We start from the raw sequence: 23,850 nt of genomic DNA, 5'->3' as shown, positions 1-23,850 counted from the left end.
TGAAAGGATTTTCTGTTTTCGTTATTTCTATTTCTCTCCTTGCAATCCCACTTCAGATGATTTCCAGTCAGCCTTTCACCACTATACTACACTGCAGTTGCTACTAATGGATCCTATTGTCTTCATTATGATCCTTATAAAATTGGTGGGATTAACTACACAAACTGTTATCTAAAATTATTTTAGACACTTTTTGAATGGCACAAATACTTAATTTTTCCCCTCAAAGTTTAGAATACACTCATGTGAGTAGAAGAAATTACTGATCTATGATCTCACTATTTAAATATAGTCACTTAATATTTGTTTTATATAGACAGGCTTTTAGTATATTTTAAAAGGATATATGCATACAGTAATGATGACATGTTTCTCTTTATATAAAAACTTATTGCAAAATCATCTTATATTTTACAATATAATTTTAATCATTGAGAGTCTCTTAGTCCCTTGTTACTGGACATTTAGTATGTTTTCAGTTTTTAAGTATTATAAACAAAGCTGTTATAAATGTCTCTAAAACTTTAAAATATTAACATAACTACTAATTTTAACAAAAAATATTGTGATGGAAAAATAATGAAAGTTGAATCGTGTTATAGTATTAGAAGTTCAAGTAAAAACCATATGCCTTATATTTCTGAAAAGTCGTAAATGATTTGCCTGCATTTTCACATTTTCCAAAATTCTGCAAACTTTTAACTTTGCCCTTTGCTCAGCTCACTTTTTTAAAGACAATATTTCCATTAATTAAATTTCTTGGCTTTCATATCATTAATCCTATAGAGGTATTATCTACTGGAGCTTGTTATGGCAACTAGTTTGTAATTTAAGATGTGGGTTATACTATTTTACTCTTTACTTAACTTCAACTGTTGTTGATATTGTCATTGATTCATCACTTAAAACATTAAACAAAACTACATAATGACTCTTGGCGTTTACATTCTTTTAAATCTAGGGGGTTTTCACCTTGATATCATTTGTGATTTAAGTTACTTATTCTTTGGAATGAAAATTCCTTGATTTTGTCTTTATCGAACATTATCTATATTATAAAAGAGATAGATTTTGGAAATTTTATAATTGATGAGTGAAATAGCTAAGAAAATTTACTGGCATTGCAATAAATAGCACAGACTTAAAATCACTATTGTTTTGTATGCATTTGGTGCCTTATGATTAACTTTTAGATGAAACAGTCCATTGTGATTTTGTAAATATTATCTTCATCGTCCAATGGATTTCATGTACTCCACTGTCTGCTCTTAGAGACAATTCCTGTGTATTAACTATTGTAAATATTGGTTGCTTCCAATAGTATTCTTTAAAGGATAACAATGCTATAATCTTATAAATTCAGTTATTTTCTAATTGTTGTGTTGGTTTTGTATATGTTAGGAAAAAAGCCTATAGTCTATGTCACTGCTAAAATTTTAGTTAATATTTTTGGGTATAACTTAAAAATATTATTCAATTACTTTTTTATTAGAGTATAATTGCTTTACAATGTTGTGTTAGTTTCTGCTGTACAGGGAAGAGAATCAGCTATATGTATACATATATCGCTCCATCTTGGACCACCCTCCCGCCCCCAGCATCCCGCCCATCTAGGTCATCACAGAGCACCGAGCTGAGCTTCCTGTGCTTTATAACAGGTTCCCACTAGCTAACTATTTTACACCTGGTAGTATATATATATATATATATATATATATATATATATATATGTTAGTCCTAATCTCCCAATTCGTCACACCCTCCCCTTCCCCCACTGTCTCCACATGTCCATTCTCTACATCTGCGTCTCTATTCCTGCCCTGGAAATAGGTTCATCTGTACAATTTTTCTGGATTCCACATATATGCGTTAATATACGATATTTGTTTTTCTCTTTTGACTTACTTCACTCTGTATGACAGTCTCTAGGTCCATCCACATCTCTACAAATGACCCAGTTTCATTCCTTTTTATGGCTGAGTAATATTCCATTCTTTATATGTACCACATCCTCTTTATCCATTCATCTGTTGTTGGACATTTAGGTTGTTTCTATGTCCTGGCTATTGTAAATAGTGCTGCAGTGAATATTGGGGTGCATGTGTCCTTTTGAATTATGGTTTTCTTAGGGTATATGCCCAGCATTGCTGGGTCACATAGTAGTTCTGTTTTTAGTTTTTTATGGGTCCTCCGTACTATTTTCCACAGTGGCTGTATGAATTTACATTCCCACCAACAGTGCAAGATGGTTCCCTTTTCTTCACACCCTCTCCAGCATTTATTGTTTGTACATTTTGTGATGATTGCCATTCTGACTGGTGTGAGGTGATACCTCATTGTGGTTTTGATTTACATTTCTATGATAATTAGTGATGTTGAACAGCTTTTCATGTGCCACTTGGCCATCTGTATGTCTTCTTTGGAGAAATGTCTGTTTAGGTCTTCCACCCATTTTTTGATTGGGTTGTTTGTTTTTTTGATATTTAGCTCCATGAGCTGTTTATATATTTTGGAGGTTAATCCTTTGTCCGCTGCTTCATTTGCAAATATTTTCTCCCATTCTGAGAGTTGTCTTTTCATCTTGTTTGTAGTTTCCTTTGCTGTGCAAAAACTTTTAAGCTTCATTCGGTCCCATTTGTTTATTTTTGGTTTTATTTCCATTACTCTAGGAGGTGGATCTAAAAAGATCTTGCTGTCATTTATATCAAAGTGTGTTCTTTCTATGTTTTCCACTAAGAGTTTTATAGTGTCCAGTCTTACATTTAGGTCTCTACTCCATTTTGAGTTTATTTTTCTGTATGGTGTTAGGGAGTGTTCTAATTTCATTCTTTTAAATGTAGCTGTCCAGTTTTCCAAGCACCACTTATTGAAGAGGTTGTCTTTTCTCCATTGGATATTCTTGCCTCCTTTGTCATAGATTAAGTGACCATAGGTGTGTGGGTTTATCTCTGGGCTTTCAATCCTGTTCCATTGATCTATATTTCTGTTTTTGTGCCAGTACCATAGTGTCTTGATTACCATATCTTTGTAGTATAGTCTGAAGTTGGGGAGCATGATTCCTCCAGCTCCATTTTTCTTTCTCAAGATTGCTTTGGCTATTCGCAGTCTTCTGTGTTTTCATACAAATTGTAATATTTTTTGTTCTAATTCTGTGAGAATACCATTGGTAATTTGATAGGGATTGCTTTGAATCTGTAGATTGCTTTGGGTAGTCTAGTCATTTTCACAAGATTGATTCTTCCAATCCAAGAACATTGTATATCTCTCCATCTGTTTGTGTTGTCTTTGATTTCTTTCATCAGTGTTTTATAGTTTTCTGAGTACAGGTCTTTTACCTACTTAGGTAGGTTTATTCCTAGGTATTTTATACTTTTTGTTGCGATGGTAGATAGGATTGTTTCCTTAATTTCACTTTCTGATCTTTCATCGTTAGTGTATAGGAATGCAAGAGATTCCTGTGCATTAATTTTGTATCCTGCAACTTTACCAAATTCATTGATTAGCTCTAGTAGTTTTTGGGTGGCATCTTTAGGATTTTCTATGTATAGTATCATGTCTTCGGCAAGCAGTGACGGCTTTATTTCTTCTTTTCCAATTCGTGTTCCTTTTAATTCTTTTTCTTCTCCGGTTGACCTGGGTAAGACTTCCAAAACTATGTTGAATAAGAGTGGCAAGAGTGGACATCCTTGTCTTGTTCCTGATCTTAGAGGAAATGCTTTCAGTTTTTCATCACTGTGAATGATGTTTGCTGTGGGTTTGTCCTATATGACCTTTATTATGTTGAGGTAGGTTCCCTCTGTGTCCACTTTGTGGAGAGTTTTTATCATAAATGAGAGTTGAATTTTATCAGAAGCTTTTTCTGCATCTATTGAGATGATCATATGGTTTTTATTCCTTAATTTGTTAATATAGTGGATCACATTGATTGATTTGTGTATACTGAAGAATCCTTGCTTTCCTGGGATAAATCCCACTTGATCATGGTGTATGATCCTTTTAATATGTTGTTGGATTCTGTTTGCTAGTAGTTTGTTGAGGATTTTTGCATCTATATTCATCAGTGATGTTTGTCTGTAATTTTCTTTTTTTGTAGTATTGTTGTCTGGTTTTAGTATTAGGGTGTTGGTGGCCTCGTAGAATGAGTTTGGGAGTGTTCCTTCCTTTGCAATTTTTTGGAAGAGTTTGAAAATGATGGGTGTTAGCTCTTCTCTAAATGTTTGATAGAATTCACCTGTGAAGCCATCTGGTCCTAGACTTTTGTTTGTTGGAAGATTTTTAATTACAGTTTCAATTTCATTACTTGTGATTGGTCTATTCATATTTTCTAATTCTTCCTGGTTTGGTATTGGAAAGTTGTACCTTTCCAACAATTTGTCCATTTCTTTCAGGTTGTCCATTTTATTGGCATAGAGTTGCTTGTAGTAGTCTTTTATGATCCTTTGTATTTCTGCCGTGTCAGTTGTAAGTTCTTCTTTTTCAATTCTAATTTCATTGATTTGAATCCTCTCCCTTTTTTTTCTTGATGGGTTTCACTAAAGGATCATCAATTTTGTTTATCTTCTGAAAGAACCAACTTTTAGTTTTATTGATCTTTGTTGTTGTTTATTTTCATTTCTATTTCATTTATTTCTGCTCTTATCTTTATGATTTCTTTCCTTCTACTGACTTTGGGTTCCTCTTGTTCTTCTTTCCCTAGTTGCTTTAGGCATAAGCTTAGATTGTTTATTTGAGATTTTTCTCATTTCTTGAGGTGATATTGTATTGCTATAAACTTCCCTCTTAGAACTGCTTTTCCTGCATCCCATAGGTTTTGTGTCATTGTATTTTCATTGTAATTTTTTCTATATATTTTTTTATTTCCTCTTTGATTTCTTCAGTGATCTCTTGATTGTTTAGCAGTGCACTGTTTACCCTCCATGTGTTTGTGTTTTTTACAGTTTTTTTCCTGTAATTGATTTCCAGTCTCATAGCATTGTTGTTGGAAAAGATGATTGATATGATTTCAATTTTCTTAAATTTTCCAAGGCTTGACTTGTGACCCAAGATGTGATCTATCCTGAGGAATGTTCCATGTGCACTTGAGAAGAAAGTGTATTCAGCCACTTTCTGGTGGAATGTCCTATAAATATCAATTAAATCTATCTGGTCTATTGTGTCATTTAAATCTTGTTTTCTTATTTATTTTCTGTCTGGATGATCTGTCCATTGGTGTAAGTGGTGTGTTAAAGTCCCCCACTATTATTGTGTTACTGTTGATTTCCCCTCCTATGGCTATAAGCATTTGCCTTTTATATTGAAGTGCTCCTATGTTGGGTTCATAAATATTTATAATTGTTATATCTTCTTCTTGGATTAATCCCTTGATCATTATGTAGTGTCCTTCCTTATCTCTTGTAACAGTCTTTATTTCAAAGTCTATTTTTCTGTTTTGTTTTGTTTTTGCCGTACGCGGGCCTCTCACTGTTGTGGCCTCTCCCGTTGCGGAGCACAGGCTCTGGACGCGCAGGCTCAGCGGCCATGGCTCACGGGCCCAGCCGCTCCGCGGCATGTGGGATCTTCCCGGACTGGGGCACGAACCTGTGTCCCCTGCATCGGCAGGCAGACTCAAACACTGCGCCACCAGGGAAGCCCTCAAAGTCTATTTTTCTGATATGAGTATTGCTACTCCAGGTTTCTTTTGATTTCCATTTGCATGGAATATCTTTTTCCATCCCCTCACTTTCAGTCTGTATGTGTCCCTAGGTCTGAAGTGGGTCTCTTTTAACCAGCATATATATGGGTTTTGTTTTTGTATCCATTCAGCTAATCATTGCCTCAGGCCTAACAACCAGAAAGATAAGAACAAAGTCCCACCCATCAAAAAAAATGAGAAGACAAAAAGAGATGTTACTGACGAAGGAGCAAGGTAAAAACCTACAGGACCAAATAAATGAAGAGCAATAGGCAACCGACCTGAAAAAGAACTCAGAGTAATGATGGTAAAGATAATCCAAAATCTCGGAAGTAGAATGAAGACACGGATCGAGAAAATAAAAGAAATGTTTAACAAAGACCTAGAAGAACTAAAAAATGAAGAAACAGAGATGAAAAACACAATAACTGAAATGAAAAATACACTAGAAGGAATCAGTAGCAGAATAACTGAGGCAGAACAATGAATAAGTGAGCTGGAATTTAGAATGGTGGAAATAACTGCCAAGGAGCAGAATAAAGAAAAAAGAATGAAAAAAATTGAAGACAGTCTCAGAGACCTCTGGGACAACACTAAACACACCAACATTCAAATTATAGTGGTCCCAGTAGAAGAAGAGAAAGAGAAAGGGTCTGAGAAAATTTTGAAGAGTGTAGTTGAAAACTTCCCTAACACCCAAGTCCAGGAAGCACAGATAATCCAATACAGGATAAACCCTAGGAGAAACACACCAAGATACATATTTATCAAACTAACAAAAATTAAATTCAAAGAAAAAATGTTAAAAGCAGCCAGGGAAAAGCAAAAAATAACATACAAGGGAATCCCCATAAGGTTATCAGCTGATTTTTCAGCAGAAACTCTGCAGGTCTGAAGGGAGTGGCAGGGTATATTTAAAGTGATGAAAGGGAAAAACCTACAACCAAGATTACTCTACCCCGCAAGGATCTCATTCAGATTCAACAGAGAAATCAAAAGCTTTACAGAAAAGCCAAAGTTAAGAGAATTCAACACCATCAAACCAGTTTTACAACAAATGCTAAAGGAACTTCTCTATGTGGGAAACACAAGAAAAGAAAAAGATCTACAAGACCAAACCCAAAACAATCAAGAAAATGGTAAGAGGAACATACATATCTAAAATTACCTTAAACGTAAATGGATTAAATGCTCCAATCAAAGGCACATATTCAATTACTTTTAATAGAAGGGTGTGATTCACATATCCCTTAAATTAGAAGGAAACTTAAGGCTGTTGTCCTCCCAACCACCTCAGTGTAGTCAAAATAAGGAAGTGATTATCTAAAAAGATTTTAGATAGACCTGCTCTACCATCTAATGGAAAAAATATACATATATATGTATATCATACTATACTAATTTACTGATTTAAAATTTATTTATGGTAGTTTTGTCATTGTTTATCTTGGAATCTTCCAAGGATGATATTATTTTATCTTCAAATAGAGATATGGTTATTCCATCATTATTTTTTATGCCTTTTAATTTTTTGTCTTCTGTTTACATTGGTCAATATGTGAAGTACAGTGTTAAATGATAGTAAAGATCATGGGCATCCTTTTTATGTCCTTGTCTTTTTTTTATTTTTTTTTTTTATTTTTTTTTTTTATTTTTATTTTTTTTTGCGGTATGCGGGCCTCTCACTGTTGTGGCCTCTCCCGTTGTGGAGCACATCTCCGGACGTGCAGGCTCAATGGCCATGGCTCACAGGCCCAGCCGCTCCGCGGCATGTGGGATCCTCCCGGACCAGGGCACGAACCCACGTCCCCTGCATCGGCAGGCAGACTCTCAACCACTGTGCCACCAGGGAAGCCCCTATGTCCTTGTCTTAATGGGATTGCTGCTAGATTTTTCCCTAAGTAAGAGGCCAGCTTTAAGATTCAGTATGCATTTTATTATGTTAAAAAGTATTTATCAGTTTCAATTTATTGAGGTTTTTTTTTTTTTTGCTGTACGCGGGCCTCTCCCGTTGTGGAGCACAGGCTCCAGACCTGCAGGCTCAGCGGCCATGGCTCACGGGCCCAGCCGCTCCACGGCATATGGGATCTTCCCAGACTGGGGCACGAACCCGTGTCCCCTGCATCAGCAGGCTGACTCTCAACCACTGCGCCACCAGGGAAGCCCTATTGAGTATTTTTTAAATTGGGAATGGATGTCAATTTTTGTCAAGCCTTTTCTGCATTTGGGGACATGTTCATGTAATATCTTCTCTATAAATATAGTGAATTATATTGATGGATTTCCTAATGTTGAACCTTGAATTATTAGAATAAATCTCATTTGGTCATAATATCCCATCCTTTCTTAAACACATTCCAGTTTTCTTTTTTGTCTCACCATTCAACCAAAATATCTCTGATTTAGGTCAACAGTGATTTCCACATTGCTAAATCCAATCATTGTTTCTTTGTTCTTATCTTCTTTAACTTACATGTAGCACTTAACCAAGTTGGTTATACCCTTATCTCTGGAAACTTTTCTCTTGGCTCTAAGAACACATACTATTCTTGTTTCTTCTTACTTTTCTGGATTCTTGTTCTCAGTTTCCTTTACTGGTTTCTCTTTATCTCTGCATACTCCAAACATTTGAGAATCCAAGGGCTTATCCTCTTATTATAAGCTTTGTATATGTAACTGCCAACCCAGTCTCCATTTAGATGTCTAGTGGGTTTCTCAAGCTTAACTTTTCAAAAATTAAACTTGATATCCAATTGTATTATACCTGCAGCCTCCCGCATTTGAGTTTATGACAATTCAGTCCTTCCAGTTTTTCAGACCAAGATTGTCAAAATACACATTAAAATTATGTATTCATTTATGTTAGGAATTACTTGTCCAAATATGCATATGTTCAGTTTTCAATGATCATTCCAAATTTTTTCCAAAAATTGTTATACATTTTTCTACTCAGACCACCATGTATGGGGATTCCAGCCTCAGATTAATACCATCATCTAATATTATCTTTTATTTATTTTTATCTATTGTGCTTTTGTTGAATTTATCCTACTGTGGTTTTAAATTTGCATTTCTATGATGACTCATGAGGTAGAGAATTTTTAAAGCAATTCATTTAAAGCAGTTCATTTAAAGCAACATTTAATGTTGTTTTAATCTATCTTAGAGTGTTGGACTCAGATTTCTCCTCCACATTCTGGTTGTGACCTTCACTTTACACCTTTTAGATACTCAATTATCTCATCTGAACAACTAGATGTGTGATAATTTAATATGTTAATAATCTACAAGAGAGATTAGGGTTTAAGGTGTTGATTAAGGGGAAGTACTTCACGGAGTTAAAATTATTCACTGAATTAGTTCAAACCACCAAATACACTTATGTGCTCTCAGATTTGTAAATGGGTGATCAACCATTAATCTTTAATATGGGCTTTTCTGGAAACTTCTCACTCCCTATTCAATTAGAACTTCAAGTCTTCTTGGGTAAAAAATTCGTGTTTCTACATGACTTTTATGATTGAGAACTGCATCAAAAATTAGGATATACCACAAAGATGTTTTCTCATTCAAAAACCTAAAGTGTCCTAATACAAATTTAAAATAAGTATTGCACATTAGGGGAAAAAAATAAATCCAACAAAACTGAAGCCATGGAATACACCCTTTAATCATGCCAAGTTAGATGTGTCTCATTTTCTCAATGCCTTGGTTACAACTTTATCTGAGAAATGCATTCAAAATATGTTGTAATATCTAAAAAGCTTGATTAATAGTTTTTTCATGATTATTTACCAAACAATAGTAGTAATGAGTGGGTATGAAAGCTTGAATATCAGTTAGCTAAGTAATTTGGTAGTTTATGAAGAAAATTTTTGGAAAATATTTCAAAGGCTTCTTGAAACAAACATTTATAAAAAGTCTATTTTCATTTGGTTTAGAAATTAAGTCTAATGTTCAATTACCTTGTTAATTTATATACAGGTAAATCATCTTATAATTTATTGAACTTCTCATCTTAAAGTTATAGCATCAGCCCAAATATTCCTTTAATTATGGATAGTAATTCTTCTAAAAATTATATTTAGTATTTCTTTTGGTAAATTGAATACATTTAGTACTACTTTAAAAATTTTTTTATATTAGCTGTTTATTTCATAAAGTCATTTTTAATTTAATTTTTAAAGTTACTCTTTATGGTGTATAATATTGGATTTTAACTTACAATAACAATAGTTTCTTTTTAAATAAATTAGTTGACTTAAGAAAACTGTTAAATGTATAATAGTACCAGTGGTATGGTATGTAAATGTGAATAAAATAATAAACAGGAGTCAGAAATGGTTTGGAAAACAATGTTCTTTTGAATTATTTGCTTTGTCATTCATTTCAGGATTTTGTTGCCTCTTAGAAATATTGGCCTTGTATTTTAATTGTATAATTCAATAGTTTTTAGTATATTCACAAGTTTATGGAACTGTAACCACTATGTAATTTTAGAACATTTTAATTATGCCCCAAAGGGACCCTATACCCATTAGCAGTCATTCTCAATTCCTTCCTCCCCTCAGCTCTTAGCAACCAACAAATTTGCTTTCTGTCTCTATGGATTTGCTGCTTCTGGGCATTTCATAGCCATGTTGTAGAATCTATCAGTGCTTCATTCCTTTTTTATGTCTGAATAGTATTCCATTGTATGTATATATCACATTTTGTTTATCCATTCATCAGTTGAAGGGTGTTTTGGCTGTTTATACCTCTTGGCTATTATGAATAATGCTGCTATTAACATTGATGTACAAGTTTTTTCATACATGTTGTCATTTTTCTTGGTTATATACCTAGAAGTGGAATTCCTGGGACATATAATTGTATGTTTAACATTTTAAGGAACTGCCAACTATTTTCAAAGTGACTGCAACAATTTATATTCCCACCATCAATCTATGAGGGTTCTAATTTCTTCATATCCTCAGCAATAATTGGTATTGTCTATCTTTATTATTAAAACCATCTTATTGTGTGTGAAGTGGTATCTTGTGGTTTCGATTTGCATTTCCCTAATCACGAATGATATAGAAAAATTTTTCATGTGCTTGTTTTCCATTTGTTTATCTCCTTTGGAGAAATGTCTTCTCACATCTTTTGACCATTTTAAATTCAGTTGACATTTCATTATTGAGTTGTAAGAATTCTTTATGTAGCCTGGATATTAGATTCTCATCAGACAGGTAGTTTGAAAATATTTTCTCCTACTCTGTAAAGTGTCTTTTCACTTTTGATAATTCTTGAAGCACAAAAGTTTTTAACTTTGATGAAGTCTTATTTGTCTTTTTTTTTTTCTTTTTGCGGTATGCGGGCCTCTCACTGTTGTGGCCTCTCCCGTTGCGGAGCACAGGCTCTGGATGCGCAGGCTCTGGATGTGCAGGCCCAGCGGCCATGGCTCACGGGCCCAGCCGCTCCGCGGCATATGGGATCCTCCCAGACCAGGGCACGAACCCGTATCCCCTGCATCGGCAGGCGGACTCTCAACCACTGCGCCACCAGGGAGGCCCTTATTTGTCTATTTTATCTTTGGTTACCCATGCTTTAAGTGTCATATCCAAGAAACTGTTGCCTGAACCAAAGTCACAGGAATTATGTCTATCTTTTCTTCTGATATTTTTATCATTTTAATTCTTACATTTAGGTCTTTGCTCCAATTTTAGTAATTTTTATATGAAGTAGGGGGTCCAAACTCATTCTTTGCATGAGGGTACCCAGTATTCCCAACAGCACTTTTTTAAAACACTATTTTTTCCCCATTGCATTATCTAGACACCTTTGTTGAATTCAGTCAATCGTTGATATATTTAGGGACTCTGGATTCTATTCCATTGATTTGTATGTCTTTCCTTGTGCCAATACTACCATGTTTTGATCACTGTAGCTTTGTAGGATGTTTTAAAATCCAGAAGTGTGAGCCCTCCAGTTTTTTTCTTTCAAAGATAGTTTTTGCTACCCTGGGACCTTTGAGTTTTCAAATGTATTTTAGGATATGCTTGTCAATTTCTGAAAAGAAGTAAACTAGCATTTTGAAAGGGGATTGCATTGAATCAGTAGATCAATTAAAGGAGTATTATCATCTTCTAATCCATGAACAAAGGTGTCTTTCCGTTTATTTAAGCCTCTTCAACTCTTTTCAACTATGTGTTATAGTTTTCAGTATATCAATTTTGCACTTTTTAATAAAATGTATTCCTAATAATTTTATTAATTTTAATGCTACTGTAAATGAACTTTTTTCCTTAATATCATTTTTGGATTGTTAATTGCTATTGTATGGAAATAAAACCAATTTTTCTGTGTTATATCCTGCAAGTTGCTAAACTTATAGTGGACTCTAGTAGGGTTTTTTTTTTTTTTTGTAGATTCATTAGGATTTTCTATGTATAAAATCTGAAAATCTGCAAATACAAATGCTTTTATTTCTTTCCTCCCAATATGGAAACCAGATTATTTATTTTTGTTGTGTAAATACTCTGTCTAGAACCTCAAGTACAATGTTAAAAATGAGTGGTGTGAGCAAACATCCTGTTCTTCCTGATCTCAGATGGTAGCATTCATTTTTCATCATTAAGTATAATGTTTGTTTTTCATACACTTTTATTTTTTTTTTATTTTTATTTTTTTTCTTTTTGCGGTATGTGGGCCTCTCACTGTTGTGGCCTCTCCCGTTGCGGAGCACAGGCCCCGGATGCGCAGGCCCAGCGGCCATGGCTCACGGGCCCAGCCGCTCCGCGGCATATGGGATCCTCCCAGACCGGGGCACGAACCCGTATCCCCTGCATCGGCAGGCGGACTCTCAACCACTTGCGCCACCAGGGAGGCCCCTACACTTTTATATCAGGCTGAGGAAATTTCATAGGTTTTGTTGTTGTTGTTGTTGTTAGTTAAGTGGTTTCATCCTGAAAGGGTGTGGAATTATGTAAAATAACTTTTCTATATCCATTGAGAGCATCAGGTGAATTTGATTCTGTTTTATATTAATACAGTATATTACATTAAGTTATTTTTCCATGTTGAAACATTCTTGCATTCCCAACATGAATCCTACTTGGTTGTGGTGTATAATCCCTTATATATTACTGGATTGTTTGCTGCTATTTTGTGGAGGATGTTTGTGTTTATATCCACAGTGATATTGGTCTATAATTTTATTTCTTGTTATGTCTTGGGCAGAATTTGGTATGGGGCAATATAGCCTCGTAGAATACTTCTTTCCTAATTTTTAAGAGTTTTTGAAGAACTCTTGTTAATTCATCTTTTAACATTTAGTAGAATTCACCAGCGAAGCAATCTACTCCTGGCGTTTTTTGTGTGGGAAGATTTTGATTATGAAATCTCTTTACCTGTTATATATGTATTCGGGTTTTCTATTTCTTCTTAGTCTATTTTTTCTTTTGGTAATTCATGTCATTTTAATAATTTGTCCATTTCATCTTGTTTATCTAATTTGTCAGCATCAAATGATTTATAGTATTCCATTATAATCATTCTTATTTTTGTGAGGTTAATAGTAATGTCCCCTCTTTAATTTCTGATTTTAGTAATTTGACCCTTTTTTCTTAATGTATCTAGTTTTCTTAAATTTCTTGACTTTTTCAAATTACTGTCTTTTGTTTTATTAGGTTTTTGTTGTTGTTTATTTTTTTGTATACTAGAACTCATTTGTTACCACTCTAAACTTTATTATTTTCTTTCTTCTACTTGCTTTGGGTTTCGTTTGCTCTACTTTTTGTTTCCTTTAGATGTAAAATTAGATTATTGGCTTGAGATCTTCTTTATTACAGGCATTTACAGGTATACATGTGTTGCTCTAACTTCATCCAAAAAGTTTTACTATGTTGTTCTTTAATTCTCGTTCATCTCAAAGTATTTTCTAATTCTTGAGATTTCTTCTTTGACCTGTTGGTTATATAGGAGTATATTGTTTAATTTCCACATATTTTTGTATTTCCAAATTTGATTCTGTTACTGATTTCTAATTTCATTCCTGTGTGGTTAGAGAAGATACTTTACATCATTTTAATCTTTTAAAATCTAATATGACTTGTTTTATAGCCTAATGGTTAGTTTACCATTTGTCCCAATCATTGTCTACTGTCTCAGGTGGCCACAAAGTAAATCAATTGCCTGTGCTACTTAAAATTTTGACAATCATGGCTTGGGAGAAAATTTTCTGGTGAGATGTTTTGTACTGGGAGAGCTCTGTATCAAGAAAATACAGATGTCCTCGCAGATGGAGTCATGCAAAAAACCACCAGACAGGTCAAATAATGACAGTTCTGTGAGAATGAGACTTTGAAAGCATTCCATATCAGTTCTACTCCCTCTGGTGGCTGCCCAACTGATGGGTTTCTCCACAAATGTGTGCTGTTCAAGGCTATCATGGACCCGGAGGGAAGGATAAGGACAAGTTAAAACACCACAAAGCTCATACCTCTTACTCAGATTAGACTGATTATCTTGAATAGGTGCTCCCTATTTGCTGGAAACCTTCACTTAATTTCCAAAGTTCTGAAAAAAGCTAATTTTGACTCTTTTTTTTTGGCCAGTTTTCTCATTACCTTTATGGAGAAGAGTTTTCAGATATTCTTAATGCACCGTGTCCACTGATACCCTTCATAAGGACTATATCTCAGAAAATTGGGCTTTTGTTTTACATTTTTCTCAGTCTTATTTTTCCTTCAGTCTTGTTTATGGTATGTTTTTCCACACAACTTTTGTAAAATATGCCATCAGACATGTCAACAAATCTTGGTTTACTTGACAAGGTGACATTATCCTTCAGCCCAAGATTATACAAATAAACTCATATTGATTATGCTAATAATTTGTACTGTTTTGTATTTGCATTTAGGCTTTTATTAATCTAACATTTGTTTTTGTTATAATGTGAATTAGATGTGAAGTAGAAAGATAACTTTGTTTTTCTTTTTTAAACAGAGGTTCTACATTCTTCCAGTCCATTAATTAAAATAAATGATTTCTCTCTCACTGAATTCAAATACCATTAGATCTATTTTTGGGCTCTAGTTTTTCCTTCTGTTCTTTATTGCAATGCCAAAAATAAATACTCCTTAATTTAGTGGTATTATAAGATGTTTTAATATCTGGTAGCAAGTTTACAACATTATTTTTATTTTTCACATACCTCTTGGCTAGTCTCACATACCTTTTCTTCCATATAAATTTCATTTCATGAAGTTTCACAGAGAATACTCCTTTTTATCATGTCTTATATTAATTTTGTGGTAACTGACAGTATATCCTATCAAACCTTTCTATGAAATATCATTTTTTCTTGATTTAAGCTTTTAAATAAGAATTTTTGTTTGCTGTATTATAGCTCCTCCCTTTTGTGTTGAATTTATTTCCAAATACTTTATACTTTTGACAAAAGTTTTAAAATATTGTCACAATATATTTAACAGATTATTACTCTTATAGATAAAAGCTATTAATTTCCTTATGACTTTTTTCCAAAAATCATTTATTGTAGTTTTAAATAGAATCTTCTGTCTTCCTGGATATTCAATCATATCATCTAAAATTGAAGACATTATATTTTCATATTCAATATTATACTAGTAAAATTTAGTTTCATTATCTACTTGCATTTAGCTAAATTTCACAAAACAGGATTCATGACAATGGTGATGAATCAGGTTTCAATTTTTTAGTTCAGTGGGCATGGGTTCAGTATTTTATGATTTATTTTGATATTTTATGTTCATTATATTATATTTGGGTGAGTTTTCCTTGTGCTAGTATAAAAATTATGGAAACTAGATAGTGAATTTATCAAATGAATTTTTGGGGAATGTTGGCCATATTTATGTTATTTTCTTTTTTAATTTGCTGGTGAGAGCAAAGATTTAAATTTTCTAATTTTTATCAATTCTTATAACTAAAATACATTCTATTTTATCATGATTATACATTTGTATACTGTTAGACTTGATTTTTGCTACATTTTATTCAGACTCTTGCGTTAATTTTCATAAGTGAAAACAGCCTGTGGTGTTATTTTATACTATTTTAATCAATATTATGTTATAGTTGCATAATTTGAAAGATAATTTTTTACTTTACAGAAGAATGGAAAGCTCCACAGTTTATTGTGTGTGTGTGTATGTATTTTTTCCTTAGCTAGAAGATTTGAAAAGAGTTTATGATCAACTAGTCTGGAAGAAAACAATTTATGAAAATGAATATTTGGAAGCACTTAATAATTTTTATGCCACAGTAAGTTGATGTTTCCCTATTTCCCACTAGAGCTCCATTCTCTATTCCCAAGTATTAACTCATACAACTAAAAGTAATTTCATTATTACATTTTTTCTTTTTCTTTTTCACTCAAAAAGAAAAAACAATGTGTAATAATGAAATTACTCTTAGTAATTTTTATTTTAAATCATTTTTACTTAAACATGTATAAATGATTCTTTTATTCTTTTTTTTTAAAAGAAAAGAACATGGGATATTGAGCTTTCTAATATCACAAAAGATTCTTCAGATGTCTCAATAGCATATTCTCAATTGATGGAAGAAAATAGAAGACTTGAGCTCGATATTGAAACTATACTAGGTTGTATCAGTGACAGGTAATATTGCAAATATGATTTTCATTCTTATATAGCATATCTAATATGTTAAATATAATAACTTCATTTTGTGTTCCTGGGGTGGTATGATGGTGTTTGTGTGTGTCTTTATCATTAGCTTAAGTTTTATTTCTATCCCAAATGTTGCTCTTTTATCATTCTGAATCCATTTAGAAAAATCAAAATAATAAAAAGTGATTCATATCACTTCCTTTGAACATATTCTCTTATACTCAAAGATACTTTAAAATGTGTCTAATCAAGCTCGTGATCTCCTTCAGTCAGTACTCAATTCTTCCCTGAAACTACTAAACTAGATTTCTTAGCTCATAAACTTACGAGTTTTCTTGATTCCCCTTTCTGTTTTAACCCTCATATTCAACATGTTAACAAGAAATGTTCCACATACTAAATAATTTTTTAATCTATCTGTTTCAATACTGCACGAGCACTCTGATACAAGCTGTCATCATGTTTTGCATGAACTTGTGAACTGGTGATTTCCAAAGCTGATTTTGTGCAGCGTTGGTGGTATAGTGGTGGGCATAGCTGCCTTCCAAAGCTGGTTTACCTGCAATAACTGTGCTCCCTTTCTAATCCATTATCTACATTGTGGTAGGTGCGTTCTTTTCTCTTTTAATTTTTTTAACGCAAGTATTATCCGTTTCCCTCCATACTTGCATTAATTTTAGCAGGGGTGAGGGAACAAAAGCCCCTCTTTAACGAGCCCCACAAGGTTCCTGAGTAGGCAGGAATGCCTGGCTCTGCAGTCTCCTGTCACACCTGGTTCAGCCTTATTATTTGGTTCAAATACAATGGCCTTACTTCAATTTCTCCTATTTGTCACATTTTTTTTCCAGCCCTTAAGGTGTTCTTATGCTAATTCCTTTTCAATAAATGTTTTTCCTCCACCTTCTACCTAGTTAATTACTACTTATCTTTAAGATTACAGCTGAGAAGTCAGTTCTGAGTAGCTTTCATTGACTGTCTAGTTATATCCAATTCCTCTATTATGTATGTATATGGCATACATTTTTTCCTTCATATCGCTTGTCATATTTGCAGCTTTGTGTGTGTAAATATTTGACTGGTGTCCATCTTCCTCAACAAATGGGAAGATCCATGAGGGCAGACATAAGCCATGACCATATTTTCTTCATCATTGAATTCTCATCATCAAGCATAGTTCCTGACAGTTACTATGCTCTCCATCATTAATTATTGAAAGGAGGAAAAGAGGAAGGAATGGAGAGAGGTGATGATGATACTGGACAATTGTGTAGGAAGTTTGATAAGATTTCTTAGTGCTTATTTTATCTTTGGATGATAGAATGAAACCATTTGTAAAATTTATCTGTATGTTAAATATACTTTTTTAAAGAAAGCAAAAGGAACATTATTTTCTAAAGGATAACCTAAAATTGTAGTTGTAAACTTTATTTTATTTTATTAAGAAAGAGAACCAGAGGCGAAGAAAAATCTGAAGAGTGGGTAAGCTAATGACGAGACAGCTCTGGAGAAAAGAAAGAGTGAGAGTTACATTTTATTACATTATCCAGCACCAATGAGTACCCGCCAAGTCTTAGTGGTATTCAAGTATAAAGGTTTATTTCTCACTTGTACTGCAGCTTTGCTGTGTCTGCTGTGTGTGATTCATGTAATTTCTACTTCTCAGATGCAGGGTGAAGGATGGGATCCTTCTAGGGCATGTTGCTCTGGTAGCACAAGTGCATTAGTGAGATAACTCAGTGGCTCTGCAGCTTCCACAGGATGATAAATGTTACTCCTGCTCACACTCCATTGAACAAAGCAAGTCATATAGCCAGGCCCAATGTCAACTGGGTGGGAAGTCTAATCCTGTTAAAAAGAGAGATAATGAACAATTGGGAACACTAGTACAGTCTATCACAAGCAGTGGGAATGTAGCAGTCCTGGATATAGAGGATTTCCATAGTATGCATTATGCTTGTTCAGATAACATCTTAAGATGTCACTTATTTTTTTCCTCAAATTTATACTTGAAACTAAAAATTAAATGGATGATTTTAGCAGCAGATTACACAGTGCTGAACAGAGAATTAGTGAAAAGTTTGTAACATGAAGGAGAGATTAAGAGATGTGCAGGCAAGAGTCACATCGGCCACATACCTACGTGATGTTCCAAAGGAAGAGAAAACAAAGGACAGAGGCAATATGTGAGCACATAATCAGCCGTTCATCTTGTTTTTTCAAGTCTCTTACTAGGATGGATGGATAGATAGATAGATAGATAGATAGAAAATAGATAGATAGATGCAAAAATAATTACTCATTTCCAAATTTCATTTGCTTTTCTTCCAAATCTTCTAAGTCATTTTATGATTCCCTGTTTGATGCAAATACTTAAAGCTTATCTTTTACTTCTTAAACATAGTATGAATCGTTATTTTATAATCTGCATCCAATAATGTAAATACCTGTAGTCTTTGTAATCTACTTCTGTATCTAATTCTTATAGCTGATGCTTTTGCTGTCTCTTTTCCCTGTGCTCTTGGCTATCTTTACTGTATGTTGTCCATTTTCTTCTGGAAACCATTTGTGGAAAAGCTTTGAGTCCTAGGATAAAGTTGAGTTAATCATTTGCATCCTTATATTTTTGAAAGTGGTTCTATTTTGCAATTTGTGTCCTTGGATGTCCCCAGACTTTTTTTTCGTTTCCCAAACCATGATATTCGAAGCTCCATTTTATCAAATTTCCAGGGCATTCAGAGCAAAAGTATCTTGTATGATCTTTTTATCCCTTTGATTATAATGCATATTTAGTGTAGAAAAGAAAGTGTAAAATGTTCAAAAACAGATTGAAAACCTAAAATCATGTCAATAGATAGAGGTGACACTATTAATATATTACTGATTTTTCATTCTTGATGAACCTGTGTTCTGATTTTATTCCCATAATTGAATTTTTTGTCACATTGTTATACAGATTTCAAATACATCATTTAAATATCTGTACAGAAGTCTATTAGTGAACCTTGATTTTTGCCAGGATTACTCTAATTTTTATATTTAGGTTTTTATTTTTATGACTTACTGTAAGTACATATATTATGTTCAGAAATCTTAGCATCATTGCTGTTTAAAAATTTTAAGTAGATTTATAGAATTAGATTGGCTATAATATTTTAAAATTTCTAACCCCTCTCTAAAACTGCTTTCCAGAAATATACCACTTATTGAAGTTGAACAGTTCATGAGCTTGTTCTGCTATGCACTTATACTAACATTAAGTACTACTATTGTTTTAAAAAAATTATTGCAATACAGTAAATGAAAAAATATATTCTCAATATTGTTTCAAACTCCATTTCTCTGATCACGAAGGAGGTGGAATATTTATACATCCTCTCTTGAACTCTACTTTTTCTAAACAATTATTATGTGCTTCCAAGGAAGAAATAAAGAATTTAGGATTCAGAGAGGCAAAATAGCTAACCTAATTCCCACAGCTAGCACAGCTGGCATTTGAAACCTGATTTTTTATATTTTGATTCAGGATTTTTCTTATGTCATCTTTTGCAATTTAATTTGACTTCAATTTAAATGGCCTTTAGTGAATACTCAAATATGCTTATTAACATGTTAGTCCAATAATAATAATACCAAATAGTAGATCTAACATTAAAATTGAAATTCTCTTAGGGCACAGGTAAGAGTGTGGTGAGTTCACAGAACCATACTTTTGACTGTGTAGCTGGAGCTCAGAGCAAGTGCTTTACCTAACTTGTGTTTGTGTATATATGTGTGTGTGTGTGTGTGTGTGCACGCCCATGTGCATAAATTCGTACGCATGTGTTTTTGCGTGGCAGGCAGGCAGGGACAAATATTGAAGGCAGGGAACTAAATGTCAGGTAATGAATCATTTTAAGGGGTTTGGAATCTGCTGAAGAGTATGGAAATCCACTAAAAATCTCGTATGGTCAGATTTCTCTTTTAAAGACATCATTTTAGTGGTAGTTGGATGAGGTAAGGTTTGGGACCTCCCTTCCTAAGGGAGGATATTTTTTAGTCTTGTTGCATGGCTTTTTTTTTCTTTATGTGACCCAAGCATTTGTGGCTATCTCTTTTTGAGGTTCAAAATCCCACGCTCTTGATTCTTCCTTTAACTTTCTGAAGCTGTTCTTTCTAGGAATCCTCGTTTATCTCTGCTGGTCCCCTGATAGATTAGCTCAGAATTCTAAACACAGCCCATTTGCATTCTTGATCTACTCCCTATCACAGGAATTTTACCTACTCTCATTATTTTAATATGTATCATATTTTTACTTTACTTTTTAATTTCTAGCCACATCCTTTATTTCTCCTGATAGTATCATTTTGAATATCTACTCTCTCCCCCAACATCACATTTTGATACCATTATCTATCAAGTAGGTTGTTTCAGGCATCATCCTATTATCCCTCTCTACCATCTTACAGCCAACATCTTACCAACTTCTGTTAAGTCTGTCTTTTAGATGTCGGTCTCCAATAGGTGCTTTCCTTTCTGTCTGTTTCAATTACCAATGAAATGAACCAGGTCCTAATTGTATCTTAATTGGAATATTAAATAGGCTTCCAACTGGTCTACCTCGTTCCAATATGAGCCCTCAGATTCAGCATATAGAGTATCACTGGTACAATTTATCTACAAAGGATGAATTATTATTTACTTTCAAAAGGTCTAAACATTTTCAGAGGCTCCCTACCAGCTATAGGATAAAGCTTCCAGACTGATAAATTAGAAACAGTAATCTGTCACCTTCACAGCTCCAGACATCTCTTACTACTCCCTTCCATGATTTTGTAATGTTCTAGCCTATTAAAATGGTTACATATTCAAACTCATATTGTTTTAAGCTTCAGTCTTTGCAGCCTTTGTCTCTGGTATTCCTCTGCTTCCCTTCTTTTCCTTCCCCCACCCCCTCCTTCTCCTCCTCCTCCTCTTCTTTGTTTTTGGCTTGGTTTTTTAAATATGGTTAATTGAACATTCATACAATAGCTCAGACATTGACTCTTCCCAGATGCTTCTCCTCATGGTAACTTATTTTCCCCTCTCTACAAACCAAGGTGGTATTAACTGCTTTTTCTGCTTCTTCCATTATTGTACTTAGGATTGCAGAGGAATATCTTTTTAATGTCTCTTTTTTTTCCTTCATGAGAATATAAACTGGCAACCTTTGTTTTAATTCATCTTTGTACCCCAATCACTTAGGGTAGCACTTGACATGTATTCAGTGCTCAACAAGTATCCATTAAGTAACTCTCCCTGGTTAACTCTTTCCTAGCACTTATCATACTATGTACAGTTACTGTTGGCTTGCTTATTTGTTGTCTCCTCTCAGCTGAACTCCTTGCTGGCAGGCATTGTGTGTGTCTGCATGTGCATGGGTGTCTGTGTCTTTCTCAGTAGGTGTTAAATAAATATCTTAATGAACAAATGAGAGCTAAATATAAACATTTGTTATCCTTGTTTCTTTTTTTGCTTCAGTGTCTGTGCTTCTGTTCTCTCTGCTATATGTTCTGATACCACATCTATCTGTGCTTTTTCTGCTCCACAGCAATATTAATGGTTATTTACCTTTTTTTATATTTGTATTTTTTTCTCTCATTGTCTTTCGTCTCATTTAACCAGATAGCACTGTAATGAAGATCCATACTGTTACACTTTTTAATTTAAAAAAAACACTATTAAATCACTTGTTTTTTAAATCATTCATACAATAACTCAGACATTAACTCTTCCCAGGTGCTTCTCGTCATGGTAACTTATTTTCCCCTCTCTACAAACAAGGGTGGTATTGATTATTACTACCTTATTCAATATGTGCAAGCACAGTGTATATTATCCTCAATTTATTTTAATTTAATCTTTATAACACCTTGATGGTAGGTATTATTATGCAAATTTTACATGAGGAAATTGTGTGTGGAACTATCCCCCTAATTACATAAGGAGCAATCCGGATTTGAATGTAGGTCTATCTGACTCCAAAATGTATGTTCTTTCTTCTTAGTAACATTGCCTCTCCTCTTCCACTGGCAAGTCTTGGTTCCCATTTCTGACGTGTTACAGCAGGCTCTGGACACATTTACTAACTACTTCAAAAAAAAGTCAAGCTTACTGCTTTATTCAATTCTCCATCTCTTTATTTGGCTATAGTCATTGCTTTTCTCAAAAGAGCTCTGTTGTTTTTACACTCTTCTTTGATTTTTCTTTTTTATTCGACCATTTATGTGAATCACCTTCCCCTTAGTCCCAGCTTCTTTTTATTTCCTTAAGTCCAAAAATAGTAGTAAGAAAGTTCTTAATGCAAATCATTGGCACTCATACATCTAGTGAATACCCCCATGAAACTTCCCCCAGTTTGTACTGTTATATCCACCATCTCACCGTTTGATGCCATTCCCAACTGTTATACTATTTGAATAAATTACATAATTAATTCAGTGTATGATCTATTGTTCATATATAGTTCATTTAAAAAATGGCAATGTTAAAAAAAAGATACCATACTTAACAAAATTTGTTCAGTACTATGCAGAACAAATATTTGCAGGACCTTTGGGTGATGGTGATGATATAAGATTACTTACCCTGCAGTAGCAGTGTATAATTTAATAATTTTGTCTTTTAAATAAGCCAGCATCCATTTGCAATGGACCTTTTACATTTGGGACATTTGACTTGAGCAAATAATTTCACTTGATTGCTTATTCACATGATAGGCAGGCTTAAGCAACCTAAGTCAAGGAAAATGAACTTGTTTAAGATGATTTGAAATTTATTAGTTTGAATTTAGTTTGCTGAAGTTAACTGTGTGGTATGAATTCCTATATAGCCATTTTCTTACATTTAAGCTCTGTAAAATATTCTGAGTATCTACTTCTAATGCTCTGCTGTACCTCAAGCAAGACCATGCCATTGTAACTGCAGTGATCCAAAGATGGGGTTGATAATCGAGGAAAATGAGCAAAAAACCTATTGAACACCATAAAGACATACTGGTATATTTTATGAAATGTGTTTATCAAGAGTTAACAGGATGGTGATTTATTGTAGAGATGGCAGTTAGAATATTATTGAAATTGTTAAATAGCCTGGAATACTTAGCCTGAATCCAGACTTTTCTTAAAAAGGAATTAAAATCTTGCAAATAAATCTCCCTTCCTGTTTCTATTCTCTCCCTCTTCAGAAGCGATCAAAACCTGAATTTATTTTATTTAAGCTTCATTAGCATTGGAATACATTTGCCCCTGAGTAGAACTTAAATTTTATGCCTATAAGTCTCAAGTGACATTCAGCACTTCCAAGAAATGTCTAGACAGTTCAGTTTTTCTGACAACTGTTTCATATCTTCTTACTCTCTTCAATCCTAATGCCCACATCACCCTCACTTTAAACTAATAATCTTCCCATATAATTCATAGAGAACACAGATGCAATAAATGAAGAATTACCTTTTTCTCTTACCAGTCTATTTGCATCTGTCTTCACACATTCTGATATAA

The 23,850-nt window shown here is 33.7% G+C and overlaps 1 protein-coding gene across 1 annotated transcript in view; it reads left to right on the top strand.

Moving 5' to 3' along the window:
• CCDC178 (coiled-coil domain containing 178) overlaps positions 1-23,850 on the top strand; it is a 394,667-nt gene that overhangs the window by 72,087 nt on the left and 298,730 nt on the right. Inside the window, 2 exon segments of the mRNA XM_060118365.1 lie at positions 15,866-15,961; positions 16,184-16,320. Coding sequence (XP_059974348.1) covers positions 15,866-15,961; positions 16,184-16,320 — 233 coding nt within the window.

Source organism: Mesoplodon densirostris, chromosome 15 (genome assembly GCF_025265405.1).
Source record: "Mesoplodon densirostris isolate mMesDen1 chromosome 15, mMesDen1 primary haplotype, whole genome shotgun sequence".
NCBI lineage: Eukaryota > Metazoa > Chordata > Mammalia > Artiodactyla > Ziphiidae > Mesoplodon > Mesoplodon densirostris.
This window is presented reverse-complemented; position numbering and strand designations above follow the sequence as displayed.